Genomic DNA, 20228 nt, shown 5'->3' on the forward strand with positions numbered 1-20228 from the left:
TGCTTCCCCACCCCCTCTGCCTTTTTTTTTTTTTTTTTTTTTCTTTTGTACTGGCTAGGACCTCAAGTATGACAGTGAACAGAAGTAGAGAAAGCAGACATATCACATTGGTCCCAACTTGATGGAAAAGCATTCAGTCTTTCACCATTAAGTATGATATTAACTGGGGGGGGTGGGGGGGGTGGGTTGTAGACTCTTTTTATAAGGTTGAGAAAATGCCCTTCTATTCCTAGTTTGCTGAGAGTTTTTGTCATGAGTGAATATTGAATTTTGTCAGATTTTTTCCTGCATCTGTTGAGATGATCATACGATTTTTCTCCTTTATTAATATGGTGAAATCATTTGATTCGTTGCTTAATGTTAATCCAGCCTAATATTCCTAGGATAAATCTTAACTTTGTTATGAATTAGCTGGATTCAGTTTCCTAATATTTTATTAAGGACTTTAGCATTGAAGTTCATAAGGAATATAGGACTTTAGTTTTTTTGCTTGTTTGGTTGTTTTTTGTTTTTGTTTTTTTTTTTTTTCCTTTTAAACTCTTTATTGAGTTTTGGTATCAAGATAATGCTGGTCTTACAAGATGAATTGAGAAGTGCTGCCTCTTCCCCTATTTGCTGAAAGGGTTTATGGAAGATATCTATTATTCTTCCCTAAAACTTCTCTAGTTTACCAGTGAATCTGTCTGTGCCTGGGGTTTTCTTTGGTGCAAGGTTTTTCATTACAAATTTAACATCTTTAACATTTATATGACTATTAAGATTTTTTATTTCCTCTTAGGCCTGTTTTGGTAATTTTTCAAGAAATGATTCATTTCATGTAAATTATCCAGTTTATTGGCGTAATGCTATTCATAATATTTTGTTATCTTTCAAATATCTGTTGGATGTGTAGTGATGCCCCCTTTTTCATTCCTGATCTTAGAATTTGTGGATTCTCTCTTTTTTCCCTTTGATCATTCTGGCTAGAGTCTTCTCAATTATAGTGATTATTTTCTTAAGAACCAGTTTTTGCTTGCCTTACTTTTTCTCCTCCCCCCCCGCCCATTTAAGTTTTATTACTCTCTGTTCTTATTATTTACTAATTTCTATTTACTTTGGGTTATATCCACTCGTCTTTATCAGCTTTCTTAAAGTGGTGTTGAGGGGTTAGATCATTGATTTATTCCATTGTGGTTGCAAGACATGCATTGCATGATTTCTGTTCCTTTAAATTTATCAAGGCTTATTTTATGATCTAGTATATGTTCTGTCCCTATGAGTGTGTGCACTTGAAGAGAATGAATATTCTGTAGTTTTTGAGTGGAGTGTTCTATAAATGGTAATCAGGTCAGGTTGGTTGATAGTGTTGTTCAAGCATTTTGTATCCATACTGATTTTGTATCTAGTTGTCCTGTTAGTGAGAACAGAGTTTTGAAGCCTTCATTAATATGCTTTTTTTTTCTCCTTTCACTTCTTTCAATTTTTGATTCATGCTTTTGAAGCTTCGTTTTGGGGTGTGTATATCTTTAGGATTGTGATAGCTTGTCAGTGATTCAGTTCTCTAAGTTTTGTACAGTGGTTTTCTTTATCCCTAGTAATATTTCATGTCCTCAAGTTTCCTTTGATTTTAATTTAGGCACTCCAGTTTTCTTTTGATTAGTGTTTTCATACTATATCTTTTTCTGCCCTTTTCCTATTAACCTATTTTTGTTATTATGTTTAACTTGCATTTCTTGTAAACAGCTATGCCTTCCTTTATTATCTAGTCCAATAATCTTCTTTTTAAGTGGAATGTTAGATCTTTTACATTTGATGTAATTATAGGTAAAGTTGGGTTTAAATCTTCCATCTCACTGTTTTCTACTTGTGTTACGTGTTTTTGTTATATTTTTCTACTTTCATTTGATTATTTTTATGATCTTATTTTATCTCCCCAATTGTCTTATTAGCTATAACTCTTTGTCTTATTTTCTTAGTGATTACTTAGGCTTTACAGTCAGCATCTTTAATTTATTACACTGTACCTTCAAATAATATTATACTATTTTACATACAGTGTAAGAATCTTCTAGGACACTTATTTTCTCCCTCCAGTCCTTTGTGTATCACTATTCATTTTACTTCTACATTGGTTATAACCCAACAATACGGTGTTACTATTTTTTCTTTTTTTTCATGTTAAAAAAATATGGAACATTCATGAATTTGTGGGTCATCCTTGCATGGAGGCCATGCGATCTTCTCTGTATCATTCCATGTGCTGCCAAACCGAGTGCTACTGTTTTTGCTTTTAAATAGTCTTTTCAGGAAATTGAAAATGAAAAAAGTAGTATTTTATTTTCACCTACATAATTATAATTTCTGGTGTTGTTTATTCCTTTGTGCACATCCAGGTTTCCATCTGGCACCATTTTCTTTCATTTTTCTTATAGTATAGGTACACTGACAGTGAATTCTGCCACCCTTTGTTCATTTAAAATAGTGGGGGGAGGGAAAAACCTCTACCTTACATTTCTGAAAGGTATTTTAGTTGGGTATAAAACTGTATGTTGGCAACTCTGGGTTTTGTTTTTTTTTCTCTCAGGACTGACCCACTTTATTTCTGACAGGACATCTCCAGTTAGTTGTATCTTTCTTCCCCTGTATAGAATGAGTCTTCTTTTCTCTGGCTTTTAAGATTGCCTTTTTATTCTTCTTTCCAGCAGTTTGATTATGTTTATTGGTGTTCTGTGTTTATCATGTTTGTAGTTTGTTGAGTTTCTTGGAGTTTTAGCTTTATAACTTTTACCAGATTTGGAAAATTTCACCACTATTTCTTCAAATACACCTGCTGCTCCTCTCTAGGACAGGTATGTTAGATTACCTGATACCATTCCACAGGTTGCTGAGGTTTTAGTAACTTTTGTTTCAGTCTTTTCTTCATGTTTCTGTTCAGACAGTTTCTATGATCTTGTCTTTGAATTTACTAATCTTTTTTTCTTTTGCAGTGTCTAATCCAGTGTTAAGCCAAGTCTAGGGAATTTTTTCATTTCTGATGTTGTATTTCAAGCTCTAGAATTCCATTCTCTTCTTTGTATCTTCCATTTCTCTCCTTAGTGTGTTCTTATTTTTCTTTAAATCCTCAAGCAGACTTATAATAGCTGTTTTAGTTTTTGTCAACAAATCCCATTATCTCTTGTCATTTCTGGTTCTGTTTTTATTAGCTGATCTCTCCCCTCCCCCATATTATCCTGCCTCTTTGCGTTTTTTGCAGAAATTTTTAGTGGTTGAGACATTTTTGTAAAGGATGTTGTCTTTGACCACAAGTTTATTTTTTTTTATGTTTATTTACTTTTGAGAGAGAGAGGGACAGAGCACGAGCAGGGGAGGGGCAGAGAGAGACAGAGACACAGGATCCAAAACGGGATCCAGGCCCTGAGCTGTCAGCACAGAGCCCGACGCAGGGCTCGAACCCACGAGTTGTGAGATCATGACCTGAGCCGAAGTCACATGCTTAACCAGCTGAGCCACCCAGGCACCCCTGAATAAGTTTAGACGATGATGAGAATGTTTCCAAATATCTGCTACTAAAATGCTGTCACTATAGCATGAGTATCTTTCAAGAAGTGGTTTTTTTGCCACTAAGTGTTAAACCTTCACATCCACTTCAAAGACATAGTTTATGTGTTTGTTTTTTCAGAAATGCCTCTCAGGCAGCAATTACTGATAGCCATTTGCCATCAGCGATCAGGGCAGCTAATTTGGAACTCTTGAATTTTCAAAAGAAAAGTGTATAACTCCTCTTTAAGCGTAAAACTCTTAAATACTTCACCACTAAACCGACAAAACTTTTTTTGGTTCAACGTCCTGCAGTTTTCTTCTCATGCCCCAGTGGCTCACCTCGGAAGAAGCCTCTTCTCTGGTGGGTTTTCCCATCGGGAGTACAGTTGAATACAGACTTGGTTCAGACATTGTATTTTTAAGAGACCAACGTGCTACCTACTGCACCTCACCAGGAGGGCACTTCAAACATGGTGTTTTCAGCTCCGGAATTCAATTTGATTCTTCTTTATATCTTTTATTTCTCTCCTTAACTTTGTTCGTATCCTTGAGCACAGGCCTCACTGACGACGTGTCCCCAGTTACTCTCTCCCCTTCGTTGCAGCCTTACCGGCTTCCCTCTGGGCCTGGAATATGCCACATTCATACTCACCTCTGGGCCTTTGCACTGCCCTTCCTTCTGCCAAGAAGCTTCAGAGTTTCTCCCTTTTGCCACACAGATCTTAATCTCCACGTCACCTCTTCCAAGAGGCCCTCCCTGTCCGTCTGTCTCCAGGACCCATTCCCCGTTCCCACACCCTGTTTCCTCTCTTACTCCTGCTTGGCAGTACTTGAAAGTATTCTGTTTTGTTTAGTTTTGCTTTTTTTGTCGGTTTCCTACACTTCAGTAGAATGCCAAGCCTTGGGAGCAAGGATTTTGTCTTTTTGCCACCGTAATTCCCCCCTCCCACCCCCGCCAGCACCTAGAACATTCCTGACGTCATAGAATGTACGTGGGTGCCTGCATTCGGACTGAAGTGTTCCTTTGGCCGTGCCTGGCACTTCTCTGCTCCTTGATCTTCCCTTTGCTGCATCTTCCACAAGGACTAATCGCACCACGGTCTCCATGGGTCAAAATTCTGTCTCCTCTTTAAAAAAAAAAAAAAAAAAAAAAAAAAGGTTACCTTTGCCAGTTTCTCCATCTGGGAGTGGTCTTCCCCTCATCCCATCTTCCGGGTGGCCCTCCTTGCTTTCCCTTTGTCATTTGTGAACTTGCTTTCTCTCTACTGTGAGGCATGGTCCCAGCTGAATCAGCTGAATGCCCTGTCCAGTGCCTCACCTGGGCCGGGCCTGGCGCAGACAGATGAGTAGGAAATACTTGTTAAATTAGTACTCGACGAGACAGTGTAATTTAGGTGACTGGTGGTTCGGGAAGCAGAAATCTTAATTAGAATTGTGCGTGCCTGTTTGCCCAGGTGGCGTCTCTCCTCCCCCTGTCCCCGGGTGGGATGCCGGCGCCCCCTCTCCCCTCTGACTGTGATGCTGGAATTAATGGGGTCCTGTTACAAGTACTTGGGAGAAGGTGCTGAATAAATACAGGTGATGGTATTGTTGTTGTTTGTTGTAGTTGTTCTGAGTCCGGGGCTGGGGCTGCGTGTTGAGCTATGCAATGCCTCCAAGAGTGTCTTAGGAATTAACTATTGGATGTCTGTAAAACACTTGGCAAGTTTGTCACGTTGGGTGGATGGAACTGACAGTAAAGCGTGTGGAGTTGGAGGAGGCCCGGCAGCCGGGTTGCAGGATTTGCTGTGTTCCTGTTCCTCGCTCGGGTGTGTTCTCTGGCCTCCCCCAGACAATTCCCTAATTGAGCTGCTGAGGTTGGAGGCTTGTGACGTTCAGAATGAGACCCAACAATGCTTGTGTGGGGTTTAATGGCACGGGGAGTCATTAACAAGACAAAAAGCCATGATTTCCCCTAGATTAACATGCAGGTTGGGGTTTGGCATGTCGGGATTCATTGTTTTGGTCTCCAGCCCAAACATGCTAGAGTCATTATATTGTCATGTGGTAATTAGCTGTTCCTTTAATACAAGTAATAAAAATTAAGCCTAAGAGGTACTTTAGCAACGCCTTTTACATAATCCAAAACAATATTCAAATGCTGTAGGCATATAGCCATCCAGCTGTACTGTAGTAAAGTTTGAAGCTTAATGCACGGGGATGTTGGAACATTCAGTTCATTCTTTATTCTGTGACCAGTTTTGCTACTTAGGCATTAACCTTTAATAGTGTTAAATTAAATATACATGCCTAATGAATAATTATGAGATTGCCAGAATTTTCATTTACAATAGAAGGCTTTGAAAATTCGTCTAAAGGTCTAGTTACCATTCACTTGATAACGTGCACGTTATTTTTATATGTCACTGAGTTCCTCGCTCGATCGAACGAGAGAAGCGATTTTCTATTCGAAACAGACACAGTGGGTCTTGGCCTTTTAAAAGGAATGGGCTAGAAAAGTTGTCGACAGAAATTTTAGGGAAGGAAAGGGCAGTATACTAGCTTGGTTCTTCAAAAATATAATTTGTGCTGGCTGTTGTGCCACAAAGCCTACATGTGCGAACGTTAATAGAATTTTGTCGAAGTGCAACAGTTCTCCTTCTTCTCAATCCTTCTCTGACCTCGGGGTCAAGTTCACATTGTAGTTGTATACGAAGGTGGCTGTGGGCAGACTGTTTTCTGCAGGCCAGTGGCCCAGTGTGAGGCCATAGGGAGAAGGGTAAAAAAGGTAGAGGTTGGGGGAGTGTGGGGCGCATAGGAGCATACCCTGGAAAGATCTTGAAATGAACAGACACAACCAAAAAACTGCACCTGGAATGTTCTGAGGAATTCAGTCTCTAGTGCTATTGCTACCCCTACTTCGAAGGAACCATTTTCCCCAAAATAGCTTTTGAAACCTAATTGAATGTAAATATTTTAATGCTGATTAAAATAAGAATGAAAAGCCACAAATGAGAAAGTGGTGTAGTCATAAACTGTATATACACACAGAATAAATGCCCAGTGGCCAGGGGCGTCACGTGATGGACAGTGTTATGTTAAGCCCCACGCGCAGGCCCACTGTTGTGCTGGACAGATCCCAGAGCCTGCCTTTTGTAAACTCTGCAAAGGCGTTGGCATCTCACGGAGTTCCTGGCTCCCGGCGGACTGGCCGACTGAGGCAGGGGAGATCTACCCTCGCTTCCAGGAACTGAGGGTGGTCTGAAAAATTAATGACTCTGGTATTTGAAAATTAAGTGAGCTCTTGAATATACACCCTTGCGGATCCACTGGGCTCGGTGTTTAGCATTCCTCAACCAGAGACTAAATCTTCGCAGCCACCTCACAAGTGATGCTGGCGTCCATTCCAGAAATATCTTCAATAATCTCTTCTAAGCCCAGCGGACTTAGATACTTCTCTCTGACGGGGCCGAGAACGCTAGGGCAGAGTGTTCCGCTGGTGCCCAGCAGGTGCCCAGACGTGCCTTTTAGGCAGAAGGAGAAACAAAAGATCCGATCGACGCCAGAAGAACATTTAACGCCTCTCCATCTCGGGCTGAATTAAAGATAAAGTCAAAGACCAGGAGTCTGTATTTTCAATTCCGTGTGTCTGCAATCTCTAATTTTAGGTTAAAATCCAGTTTTTTGTAAGTAAATCTGATGGCAGGTTGTACGTTGAATTGGCCACGGGACCTCACCTAGCCAGCCCAGGTGCTGTCTCGTCCCGTCCCTACTATAATCAGGAGTGCGGTGCTCCCTCCCCCTTCCGCCTGCTGGCTGGCCCGCTGGCCTGGGCAGGCTCACACTGGGCCAGGTCACCAGCTGTGTCTCAGGAAAAGCAGAAGCCAGATCACCACGTGCTGAGCCCTGACTCCCCCTCGGAGCACCCTTCCCTGGTAAAGGAGGACGGCGATGGGGAGCCATCATGCCCTATATAGGGTGGCCTCGTAGGAAGCCCTCGTTGATGTCCTCCGCTCCACCAGGGAACCTTCCTCACTGGGAGGATGGTCACATGGAGTTAACAGACTGGGTTCGAGTTCTTTCTGTCCGCTCACTAGCCGGGAAGCCTCGGGCAAGTCCCTGCGCTTACCGGCGCTTTGGCCCGCACATCCTCTTCCCGTGATTGCTGTGAGGCTCGAGTGAGATAATGTCCATCAGGGTATCTCGTGACGGCAAGACGCTCTCGGAGTATCAGGTGTTATTTCCAACTTCGTAAGAATTAAGGGAAACTTGAGGCTTACGGGACCTCCGCACACACTGTCCATCCTGCAGGCGCGGCTCTCGGTACGGGGTTGACTTCCCGGGGCTCCTCCACTTGCCGTCACCACATGCATCCCCTTCCCGTCCGTCAGATCAAGGACCGAGAAGTCCTTCCGGTGTCATACCATGCCGGAGCAGTGGGCAAATCCCAGCCGTTCCCAGGCCGAGTCCATACGCTGCGGCCCCGGGGGGTGGCTCTGCGCACACGTCCTTGGTAGGCCGCAGAGGAGCGACCCCAACCAGCCAGCCGTGGGGCCCGGGGCTCCGCCGGGGGCTGGGGGGCGGACAGGGGGTGTTGAGGCCACAGGTGCCTTGGCCTCTGGCAAGCGGTGGCAGCCCGTGGGGAGCCAGTGGCAGGGGGTGGGGGGCCGACTCCCTGGGCACCCCGGTTGGCCTGCCCCGAGCCTCCGTGTGACCGTGAAAGTGGCTCGTCTTGTGTCCAGAGTGGGGGTGACGCGCCTTTTCCCCTCCCGCAGATCCCGTGCCAGCTCTGGACCTCGGGCAGCAACTCCAGCTCAAAGTGCAGCGTCTGCACGACATTGAAACAGAGAACCAGAAGCTGCGGGAAACTCTGGAAGAGTACAACAAGGAATTCGCTGAAGTGAAAAACCAAGGTTGGTGGGAGACGCACTGTGCGCTCCGCTCTGTCTTTTCTTTCTTTCTTCCCTGCTGCTAGTTGCCTTCCCCACCCTGTTGCGACGAGCTGAGCTCGAACCGGGCTACACAACGCGAAGGCCGGTGGGGCCCCCATCGGCGTCATTGAAGAGAGAGAATGGTGACGCTTAGCTGTTGGGAGGTGGAACTTTTCCTCAGCGCCATAGCTACGTATGATTTTCTGGCCCTGTGACAGGACCAGCCGGGATTCTTTAACATTCTTTCTGGATCATCCTGCCATAGGATCCGCCTTTCAAAAGGCCACCGTGTCGCCTGCGGGCGACACCTGCCAGAGAGCCAGCTTGTGATCAAAGGGCCCCGTCCAGGAAGTCAGTTAGCGATGGCTGCTGGGACATGAAGGCTTCAGACGCATCCTTCAAGCCCGCGTGCCTAAGCTCCACCGTCCCCTTGTCGGCGGCGCCTGTTTGTTACGAGTTTAATGAAAGGGAACAACCCCGTGGCGTGGCCGCCCGGCCGTCAGCCCCGGCAGAGAGGGCAGAGGTTGCCCGGCTTTTCCTGTCAGGGAAGGACAGAGTCCCCCCTGCACCTAAAATCCAGCTGTGTTCAGCTCCTTCTCGAAGCAGATGCGGGAGGAGCTGGGTGCGGGAGGCCGACTGCTTGGGCGACTTAGAGGTCTCCCCCTTAGTGGGTCTAAGACGCCCCGAGGGCTGGACACGGGATTACTTGTTGAAGGGCCTTGAAGTGTCCTTTAGCTCTGAGACCGCGAGACAGGCTTCGAGGCGCAGTCCCGAGATTGCCCCCCTTCCCCCGTAGTGGGGGGACGGAACCAGCCGAGGCCCCGCCTCCATCCGGCTCCACAGGGAGCAGCGAGCCTTTGGGGCGCATCCACACAGCTTCGTCCCGCTTGACAGGGAGGTGTTGGACTGAGTGGGCTGGGATTCAGGTGCGAGAAGGTGCTGCCTCCCCCGCCCCGCCCCCACACGCAGGTGAGAGAGAAGCTGTAAATGCATACATCCGGGTATGGGTGCCACACTGTCCAAGAGGAGGTGCTTCTTTTTTCCCTCCCGTGACCCCTGACATCTCATTTTGACAGGCCCGCCCTGTGTGTTTTCTGTAGTTCGATTTCGTTTCATTGGAAGACGTGCGGGGGGGCCCGGGGCTCTGCGTGGCCCCCTTCCCCCACCACACAGCTCTGTCAGCGCCCCGGTGGCCAGTTGCCCAGCGAGGAACTGTAACTGAGTGTGGGGTGTCCTCCTCCCCAGAGGCCTCATCTGATGGGCTTTTTCTTTTTTAAATTTTTTTTAATGTTTATTTTTGAGAGAGAGACAGAGACAGAGTCTGAGCAGGGGAGGGGCAGAGAGAGAGGGAGACACAGAATCTGAACCCGGTTCCAGGCTCCGAGCTGTCAGCACAGAGCCCCACACGGGACTCGAACTCAACGAACTGTGAGCTCATGACCTGAGCCAAAGTTGGGCGCTTAACTGACTGGGCCACCCAGGCACCCCTCTGATGGGGTTTTTTTTTATATTATTTAAAAAAAAACCATTTTTTTTTTTAGGATTTATTTATCTTTGAGAGACTTTGAGAGAGATGGAGAGACAGAGCGTGAGCAGGGGGCAGAGAGAGAGGGAGACACAGAATCCAAAACAGGTTCCAGGCTCCGAGCTGTCAGCACAGAGCCCGATGCGGGGCTCGAACTCATGAACTGCGAGATCATGACCAGAGCCGAAGTTGGGTGCTTAACCAACTGAACCACCCAGGTGCCCCTGATGGGCTTTTTTAAATGAAATAACTTAAGACAAAGACTCCGGAGGCAAACAGACCTGGTTTGAGAGCCTTCGATGCCACTGTGTACCTCTGAGACCTTGAGCAAGTGATCACGTGATCTCACCTCTTGAAAATCCTCCTTTTGCATACTGACCTCTTAGGATTGGGGTAGGCTTACATGGGGTGCTGGGGAGGCGTTTAGCACTTTTCCCAACACTCAGCGAATATTAATGACTCTTAGGCACTGTTGTTTTTTTCTAGAAATTCCCACTCCCCCCGCTTCTTTATTTATTGATATCTTTACCGATTTTCCCAACATCCAAAAAAATGTCAACTTCCTCTCTTTACTTCCCAGTACACAGGGATTTTGATTTGGAAAGGTGGGGTGTACATCATTTGTTTTTATCATCGCCACCGTGGTGTAGACTGAGAAAGTTGCGGGAAAGGCATCTCTCTCTCCCGTGCTGGAACTCTCCCCGCCATTTAAAGATGAGGCCATTGGCGCCCAGGCACAGCTGGTTAGAGCAGAGCGCTGGGATCCTCTCTCTGCCAGGCTGTTCTTCCTCCTCCTGGGCTCACACGTAGGGGATCCTGCTGGGACACACCCAGGGGGCCGTCCTGGACCCAGAGGGGCCCCAGGGGCTCCAGGACAAGCTGGCCCCTGGCTTAGCGTCGGTCGGCCGGCGAGCAGCCCACCCCTGGTGGGGATGGCAAAGAGACCTCCTCAGACAGAGTGGGAGCCTCCAGCTAGTGCCGCAGACTCCTCTGGAAGGAGCATAGCTGTGTCACACAGAGAAACCGCATTGGACGGAGCACGGAGGTCCGCGGGCTGTGTAGATCTTTCCAACCAATTGTGAAAGGCAGATGTGCTAGACGTTCCCACGGCCACAGAGATCATTGACGTAAAAGAACACGCATGTGTTTACAGAGTTGACCTGTCGCGGTGTCCGCTTGGGAAGTGTTCATTCCTGCCCAACTTTGGCTTTGTCACTGTGGGTCGACAGTGACGTGTATGTATCACTAGCCATTAGGGTCTCAGAGTGTTTCTTTCAGGCCCCGAACAGCCAGCCCCAAAGGCAGAAAGCCCCCTCTTTTTCTTTCAGATGCCCTGACGGGGTCACTGGTTTTAATTTCCTCTCTCTCCCTCTAAGGAGAACCCTTTGGGTTCCACTTAATGAAAAGGGCCAATTGCTTCTCTTAACAAAAGAGCCGTTCGCTCTTACCCACTAAGCCACACGGGTGCTGACCGCCCAGCGGTGTGCACCTGCCTCAGCCGGCACGTCCGTGCAGCGCAGGGAGTAAGCGTGGATGTGGGCTACAACCCGAATGGCCAGGGGCCCCTGTCACTTGGGCAAAGACCTGGCAGCCAGCGCTGCGGCCTGGACCCCGAGCCTCGTTGTCACAAGCCCTACCTGGGCCTCTCCGGTCAGCCTGCCTGGCCTCCTCCGTTCGTTTGTGCCTCAGCCCTTCCTCGGCCTGGCCTTCTACGAGGTGATCTATGCACGGCAGGCGTGGTTGCCCAGGAGCTCGCCTCTCCTTGGAGCTGGGACCACAGTGCCCTGCCCGGGACTGTCTGGCACAGAGGGCGATATGCGGGTACCTGTGGGAGGGAGCAGGTGCAGTGAGCCAGCCAGGGGTCTGAGGCAGGACCCCGCCCTGTTCGTTACATCTGCCCCGGCGTTTCCATTTTGGGTAGTGAAAGCGAGGGCTGTAAACATGCACTCAGGGGGGGCAGGGGGAGGGCTGGACTTTCCAGGGACGGCCCTGCCCCCGGAGGGCCCTTGTGTCCCCAGCACTGAGCACCGCAGGGCTCCTCCGTCATCCAGCACTGCCGCCCGTGCGCCTGGCACTCGCTCTCCCTCAGATGTGGCTCCCCCGGGGCCCTGTGCCACCTGCCCCGCACACACAGCCCCCACCCGCCAGACTCCGGCCTGGGGGAGGGTGCCCTTGGCACCCAGGCTGCAGCTGCGCCCTTCTAGCAGAGATCTGCGCCGCACCCACCTGGCACGTAGTGTTCCATCCCTGCTGAGCCCACGGCCGGGGAGGTCTGTGGACCCGCCTGACTTTGGCTAAAACCGCTTCCTCCAAAACGCACGCACAATCATGAACTGTTTTCTTTAGAGAAAGACTTCAACCACACAAAAACATTATTAATCTTCCCTTGGTAGAGGACTAATTTGAAGCTCATCAATAAGATGATATTCTATGTTACCATCGACCCCCCCCCTTTTTTTTTAAAGTTGTATTGGAGAAACGATAGCTCTTCTTCTGGGCAAAATCCATTGATCCTCCCAGCCTAAATGTTTAAAGTTCAATTTAACATTCAGGGAGTAAAAGGTCTCCGAAGGGACTCGTAACCATTGATTTTGTGTCAGGGTTGAGGAGCCAAAGTTTAAAACACAGCGATCCTAGCCGGTTACAAAAGCCCCGTGTGTGTCACCTCATGGAATTGTGGCTCCTGTGTCACCGTCGTTTTTTCCCCTTTCTGCAGAGGTTACGATAAAAGCACTTAAAGAAAAAATCCGAGAATATGAACAGACTCTGAAGAACCAAGCGGAGACTATAGCTCTCGAAAAGGAACAAAAGTTACAAAATGATTTTGCAGAAAAGGAGAGGTGAGTGTCTGTCAGCATCTGCCCGCACTTGACGTTTTTTTTACCTCCCAAGTTCACAATGCAAGAAGTATCTGTTTTTGTTTTTTTTAAGTTTATTTATTTATTTTGAGAGAAAGAATGAGGGAAGGGACAGAGAGAGAGGGAGACAGAGAATCCCAGGCAGGCTCCACACTGTCAGCACAGAGCCCGACATACGGCTCGAACTCACGAACCCTGAGATCATGACCTGAGCTGAAATCAAAAGTCAGACGCTCGACTGACAGAGCCACCCAGGTGCCCCGACTTTGCGAGAAGTATTGAAGATGGGCCTGTGAGACCAGCGCAGTTCTGTGGGGCTCTCAGCAGAATTTTGTTTGAAGGATAAAGGCGTCCCTTACTCTATGATCTGTCGGATTACCTTGAGTGACCGTCGTTGGTCTTTCCCAACAGGTGGATGGTGTCAGGTAGTTAAGGGGCCACAGTATGTCCGTTGGGGTCACCTGGGACCGGGGATTGAGCAGAAAGCGAGATGACAGGGAATGACGGTTCGCCCTCTGTGGGAAGCCCTTGGATGCAGGCTCAACGCCTGACACCTTCTGAAAAGAATTTGGATATTTGACATCACCCACAAATCTTGGGGTTTTGTTTGGTTGGTTGGTTGCTTGCTTTTTTTTTTTTTTTTTTTTTTTTTTTTTGCCTCCTTTTCTTTACCTCACAGTGCTTCATATATCGAACAGCTGATATCAGTAAAATATGTTAGTGCACCATCCATCTGCTGTGGGCGTTGGATTTCTGGTGGCCTGCCTCGCCCAGAGCTTTTCCACAAACGGGGGAGTTTAATATTGTTAGGACAGTTTCATGCAGGTTAGATTTCTTGTAAAAACTGATGAAAACTAACAAGACCCAATTCACTCACCCAGTGCCTACTCATTGTGTGCCACGCCCTCCCGGTGTCTCACTGAGTGCCCAGAACATTCCTCAAGAGGGGACGGTCTCATTTTCCAGATCGAGAAACCGGGCTTCAGTTTAGGGATCTGCCCACGCTGTCCCGGCTAGTCACCCAGAGGTGGGACCAGAGCCCAACCCCCTGCTCCAGCCCTGGCCTCCCTTTATGCTCCTGTGTCGCCTCCCAAAGTCCTGGCTGCGGGACCAAGGCCAGTCCCTCGGGGCCTGGGAGAGCAGGGCCAGGAAAGAAGGGAGCCAGGGAGAGAGTCCAGGTTCTGAAAGGTGAGCAGACTTTTTTTTTTTTTTTTTTAGGTTTGCTTATTTATTTTGAGAGAGAGAGCACGAGTGGGGAAGGGGCAGAGAGAGAGAATCCCAAGCAGGCTCCACACTGTCAGCGCAGAGCTCAACACAGGGGCAGGTACAGGGCTCGAACTCACCATGAGATCATGACCTGAGCCAAAAGGAAGACTCAGATGCTTAACCCACTGAGGCACCCAGGCGCCCCAAGATGAGCAGATTCTTGACCCAGCCTAAATGTGCTTCCCAGGAGAGCACTTTATGGCCACAGCAGTTTCTTACCGTGTTACTGATGCTAGGGTGTGGGGGCGGGGTGCGAGCAATCAAAATGCCCTCTGCCAAAGAGACATGGGGGGTAAAGAGGGGCCACCCCCAACTGAAACAGTATGCAGCCCTTACAATAATAGTCATGTAGAATTTGCATTAAGACCAGAAATGCAAACGCATCCAGCATGATATGGAGTGAAAAATGCATGATACAGAATCACATGCAGTGTGATTACAGCTGCACAGAGCAAAGTTAGAAAATTGTGGAAGTAAATTCATCCAGGAATTTGATATTATTAAGTTGACTTTTCAAACTAGGTAAAAGGATGAGTTATATTTAAAGTGGGAAGCGATGGGCTGACCACTCAGGGTGGAGGATGAAAACAGATTTTTTTTTTCCATCTCATTCTTTACAACCAAGAAATTGAAATGGCTCTCGGGTTTAAATATCAATCATTAAATCATGGACATACCGGAAGAAAACTTAGGCAGTATTTTGTTTTTAGTAACTTTGGAGTAGGTATTTCTAATTGAAAACCGAATTTTTAAAAAAATAAATAATAAACATTTTTTTTCTTTTTTTTAATGTTTATTTATTTTTGAGAGAGAGAGAAAGACAGAGCGCGAGCAGGGGAGGGGCAGAGAGAGGGGAGACACAGAATCGGAAGCAGGCTCCAGGCTCTGAGCTGTCAGCACAGAGCCCGACGCGGGGCTCGAACCCACGAACCGTGAGATCATGACCTGAGCCGAAGTCAGACACTGAACCCACTGAACCACCCAGGCTCCCCTCACAATAAACATTTTATTTTTTTTTTTTTTTTTAAATTTTTTTTCAACATTTTATTTATTTTTGGGACAGAGAGAGACAGAGCATGAACGGGGGAGGGGCAGAGAGAGAGGGAGACACAGAATCAGAAACAGGCTCCAGGCTCCGAGCCATCAGCCCAGAGCCTGACGCGGGGCTCGAACTCACGGACCGTGAGATCGTGACCTGGCCGAAGTCGGACGCTCAACCGACTGCGCCACCCAGGCGCCCCCAAACATTTTAAAAGCATCAAAAAACTGGGAAGAAAAAAAATAAAAATTAAAATTAAAAAAGTGGGAAGAAATTTTTGCACCACATAAGAGCTCTTAGAAATTAATAGGGAAAATTGAGCGCTACAAAGTGGACCAAGGAGATGTACAGATAGTTCATACAAAGAGAAATGCTCGGCTTTACTCAGCAGGAAAATTAGGCTTAATTTTATCCAGTGTTGGCACAGGAAAACAAACGTGTATTGTTAGCAAGAGTTTAAGTTAGTGAGGTTTTTTGGGAGGGGAAGTTTCTCAATATCAGAACAACAACAACACGTTGCATCTACTCTGTGACCATATACATCCTCTGTTAGCATTTCATCCGACAGATTCCGTCTCAGAATTACACGGCAATATCTACATAATGATCACTGCAGAACTGTTTAGTAGAAAGAGGCGATAAACTAGCTAAGTGTCCACAGAGGCTGGTTACGTTAATTATTTAATAAGAATGAGGAAGAATGTTTCCAGAGTGTGGAAATGAGGAGAAGAGCAAGAATGCCTGGTGGGCTGTGATCCCTTTTGTGTTCAAAGGGGCGGGGAGTGTATGTTACGCTCTCGTATATTACATCGGAGTGTCTATATTTGTGCATGTGTTTTGTTTTTGTTTGTTTTTTTTTAACTTGGAGCCTCTATTAGTTTTATCATTAGAATATGCGAAAAACACGAGCAGGCTTTTTCCATAGGTGATGGAGATTTGGGTGATTTTTTTTTTTTTTAACACTGTAATTTCTACTTTTCTATATTCCCAGGTTCGTTAGTATGAGCGCGTGTGTTCTATTCATATGATGTAAAAATAATAAACTTATTTTTAGACATCCTCTGCAGATGAGGAGAAAGGAATGCTATTTATTGACCAGGGAATTCATTTGGAGATCAGGGGAAATGTAAATCTGGGGATGTTGGGTTCAGACATTGAGAACCACCCATTAGGTATTACGGTCACATCTGCATTCCATTATAACAGACATGGAACAGCTGTCACATCTATTAGCACATCCTTTATCCCAACAAATTCCTTCATTGTGTCAGCAAAATGTAAATGTATCATTCTTCTTGGGTAACTTCAGAAAACAATGAGTTCGTGATGATGGTTGGTTTTTTTGTTGTTGTTGTTGTTTTTTTTTAATATCTGGCATTTGAAGAACAAGTCACATTTAAGATAACCGGCTGCGTCAGTTAGCACACGTCAGGATGCACCCTGCACATTCGGTCCTACGTGGGTGCAGAGTCGGGGCGCTAAAGATCAGGGAGCGGGCGCGCGCCCACCGTCAGTGGCCACCGATTGTGTGCCTCTCGCCAGCTGCTGGTCACCGAGCTGCAGAGCACACGAGACCTTCACGTTGGGAAACGAGATGACCAGCTTGGCTTTGTTCTCTTCCTTTCCAGAAAGCTGCAGGAGACACAGATGTCCACCACCTCAAAGCTGGAGGAAGCGGAGCACAAAGTCCAGACTCTGCAGACAGGTGTGCTGTCCGTCATCCTAATAAAGTCCGTCCAGGGCAGGCCGGAGTTAGGGGGCACTCCGGGCCGTCTCCCGGTTGCCCCGAAGCAGTGACTCCTCGGAGCCCCCAGCGCCTCCGCCTTCCCTTCATTAGCCGCCCACCCCGAGTTGTTGGTGTCGGAAGCGGGAGGATCTGAATTCCATTTTCATCCTTCCACAAGCCATCCTTTCTTTCCTGCGCCTTTTCCAACAAACACATCTAAATCACCAAACTGTCAGGGACTGACATTTCATTTGGAACAATAATAGGAAAGAAAAAAAAAAACAAAAAACCAACCACTTATTTCCACCCTGAGCGAAATTAAGAACACTCATGGCAGACCTTTCAAATTTAAGACACCAAAAAAAGGGTGTGCTAACAGTTTTTATCGTTTCTTTACACTTCTTTTTTCTTCTCTGTCTTTTTCCTTTTTTTTTTTTTTTTTTTTTTTTTTCTGAAAGGGAAACCGCACGATATAATGAATTGAAACGTGGGGGCAAAAATATTGGACGACCTCAGAATCCAAGTGAAAACCACCCGACCGAGTGCTGTGCTGTGTAGTCACAGCACATTTACAGACACGTGAATAATACCCCCCCCCCCCCCCCCCCGCAAATCTAGAGACCTCCTAAAAACCAGTAACACATCAAGAAAAAGAGATAAACAGTCCAATAGAAGCAGGGGCTAGAGACGCAAACAGGCGGTTTGCGGAAAAAATGCACATGGCCAGTACACATATGAAAAAAAAAAAAAAAAAAGTTAACCATTCTTCCCAGGCAGGGAGATGCTCATTAAATCCGGGAAAGATCGTTTTGCCCGTCAGACTGTCAAAAGAATTTTTTTTTAATTGATACTATCCGGTGTTGGTGAGCGTAGAGGCACCATTGCTACACTGGCGGTATTGATGGGAATGTAAATTGCCTCTGGGGGGGAGCCAGCTGGGTGGGAGTGGCCTGTTTTGGAGTATCTAAGTATCCTTACCCCAGAACCTTCGCTTCTGCGGGTCCTGAGGTGCCGGGCATTTGGCAAGCTCTGTACGAAAGCTAATTGTTACTGCCTATGTCCTGACCTGGAGAGTTTTTCATGCCTTTCTGCTAAAGGAAAAGAACAAGTCTCAGAATATATTTGTAGCATCCTATTTATGCAGAGGTGGAAATATGTATATATGCGGTTATGTATGGAAATATTTTTTTAAGCAATAAAATACACATAAAGGCAGGAAATCTGCACACCGAGCTAGTAACCGGCGTTCTCTCCCAGGAGGTGCGTGGATGAAATGGAAAAGAAAGGGGGTTTTTGGAACTTCTGTGCATTTGCATTATCTTCGACTCCTCAGATGAGAATATATTGCTTGTATATTTTCGCTTTTTTAATTTAATTCGGACAACTGGCATCTTACATTACGGCTTTGTGTCCTCTGCCTTTCAGCCCTGGAAAAAACCCGAACAGAATTATTTGACCTGAAAACCAAATACGATGAAGAAATTACTGCCAAGTAAGTCTCTGCCTGACTTCCTCTGTCTGCATGCTTTCGGTCAGGTGTCACCTGTATTTTGCTAATCCATAGAAAATTCCCCCGGCTCTGCCCTCCTGTCTGTCAGCTTTTGCCAAGCGGTACGGGATTCAGGAGGTGCTTGGCCTCAGAGCCGCCGTGAGGAACACAGCAGCACCCCCGTGAACTCCTGGCGTCAGTTTACTCCCCACGATGTGACCGTAATCTCTGGTGCTCTCAGAACGCTGAAACTTTTGTCTTTAATTAGTGTGAAGCCTCCTCAACATGTGCCTTTTTCTAAGAAAACTTGGGGAAAAGGCAACTTACAGAAGATGTGATACAGGAGACGTTTTGTGGAGCTTGGTCTGTGCAAATCACGTCACCTTTCCCTGTGTCTGGGTCCTTGGCTCCCACATGGATGTATTTATTCAACTCCTACCTTAGGACACCGGGCATCTCTGTGCACACATCGGGAATGTATACACGTATACACGTCTGTGTATACGTCGGGAATGCGTGCATTTGGGCAGGTATGTCACAGGTGGCTGTGGCGGAAGGAAGTGTGTGATCTGCCACAGGGACACCTGTTCCAGCCCGCTCTCCCTGCAGAACACCAGAAAAGAAGGAATAGTATTGACATAAGTCAAGAGAGGTGGAGAAGCAACAGACGTTGTCCCTAGCCATGCTCTCCTCTGCCGAAGTCCAGACAGGCGGCACCAGGCAAGGCGTTGGTTCGCCTTCTCCTGTCCTGGGAGGGTCCTCCTGTCTCCCTTAGAGACCCGTGTCCTCCTGCTGTGCTCCCACAGCGGGCCTTCTGGGTAGCGGGCAGGGGCTCTGAATAGTGCACCCCCTCCGAGGCTCCTGTTCTGCATAGGTCGTCCCTCTGTCCCATCACACTCGCCCTCGGCCTTCAAGGTTGCTGCTGGGCCTGTTGCTCACGGGGCCTCTCTCGGTGGGCTCTTTGCCTTTGCTCTGTGTGAGTTAGTAGCTCCAGACTGTGAGCGCCCACCTACCCAGGCCTGGTGCTCAAAACCAACTCTGATCGTGAGCCCAGAATTCCCGCACAAAGACTAAATACCTTCCTCAGTCTCGGCGACTCGGCCTGTTGGCATATCTAATCCCCGTGGACGTTCCCTCTCCTGTCAGTGTGCTAAAGTGTGGCTTCAGGTGAGGTAGAACGAGCTGGCTCTAAGGGGTGGGATAGCTGGTTGAGATTTCACTTTGAGACCTGGAGGCTCTGCTATTAACTTCCCCAACCTGGGCGTCGCTGTCGACGGGATGTGGCAAACGTGCAGAGCCGTCTCCCCTTCGCCCCTCTAGATGTAAGCTCCGCAGAAGCCGTTTCAACTGCTGTCACCCTGATGTTCCCTGGTATCCGCGTCCGGCTTCCTTACTCTGCCAGTCCGCCATCTTTGTTTTTCTATCCTTTCTGTCTGGACCTTATCTACTAAGTAGAATAGTAGTTGTTTTTCTCAGTAAATTCCAGTTTTATAAGTTACAATATTTTCATCTGATACAGAGGTCAATCGGTATCTGTTCCATCTGATACAGTCCTCAGTTTATAGCATTTCCTTTCTAAAATAGTTCCTTCTGGTCCTCTGGCCCATGCCTTCTTAGTAACATCAGTTTACTCACTGACAAAATTCATAGTGACTTCGGTGGTGATCTATTTATTTCACTAGTTTTCAATATTTTATTTTTAGCAAACCACACCTCTTTCTGGAAGACATAGATACATCTTGTGTTTCTATAATTAACCAAAGTTTGCATTACTACGCATGTAAAAGCTCGTACAACCAGTCTCTGAGTGCCTCTAAGCTAGCGTTTTTGAAACTGGGTGTCACAGTGGTGAAATCCATTTAGTGAGTGGCGACCAGCCAGTTGGGCAGTAAAATT

At 47.1% G+C, this 20228-nt stretch overlaps 1 protein-coding gene and 1 non-coding gene across 14 annotated transcripts in view; one reads left to right on the plus strand and one right to left on the minus strand.

Annotated features, from left to right (window-relative positions):
• Nucleotides 1-20228, plus strand: part of CUX1 (cut like homeobox 1) — a 376259-nt gene that overhangs the window by 217434 nt on the left and 138597 nt on the right. For all 13 annotated transcript variants that reach the window (XM_045461928.1, XM_045461932.1, XM_045461926.1 and 10 more), the window contains 4 exons: nt 8274-8411; nt 12671-12794; nt 16746-16822; nt 18269-18335. In XM_045461928.1, coding sequence (XP_045317884.1) covers nt 8274-8411; nt 12671-12794; nt 16746-16822; nt 18269-18335 — 406 coding nt within the window. The remainder of the gene's footprint in view (nt 1-8273; nt 8412-12670; nt 12795-16745; nt 16823-18268; nt 18336-20228) is intronic.
• Nucleotides 2161-2262, minus strand: LOC123589846. The gene has a single exon (XR_006708491.1). It is a non-coding gene; the product is annotated as a U6 spliceosomal RNA (small nuclear RNA).

This window comes from Leopardus geoffroyi, chromosome E3 (genome assembly GCF_018350155.1).
Source record: "Leopardus geoffroyi isolate Oge1 chromosome E3, O.geoffroyi_Oge1_pat1.0, whole genome shotgun sequence".
Lineage (NCBI taxonomy): Eukaryota > Metazoa > Chordata > Mammalia > Carnivora > Felidae > Leopardus > Leopardus geoffroyi.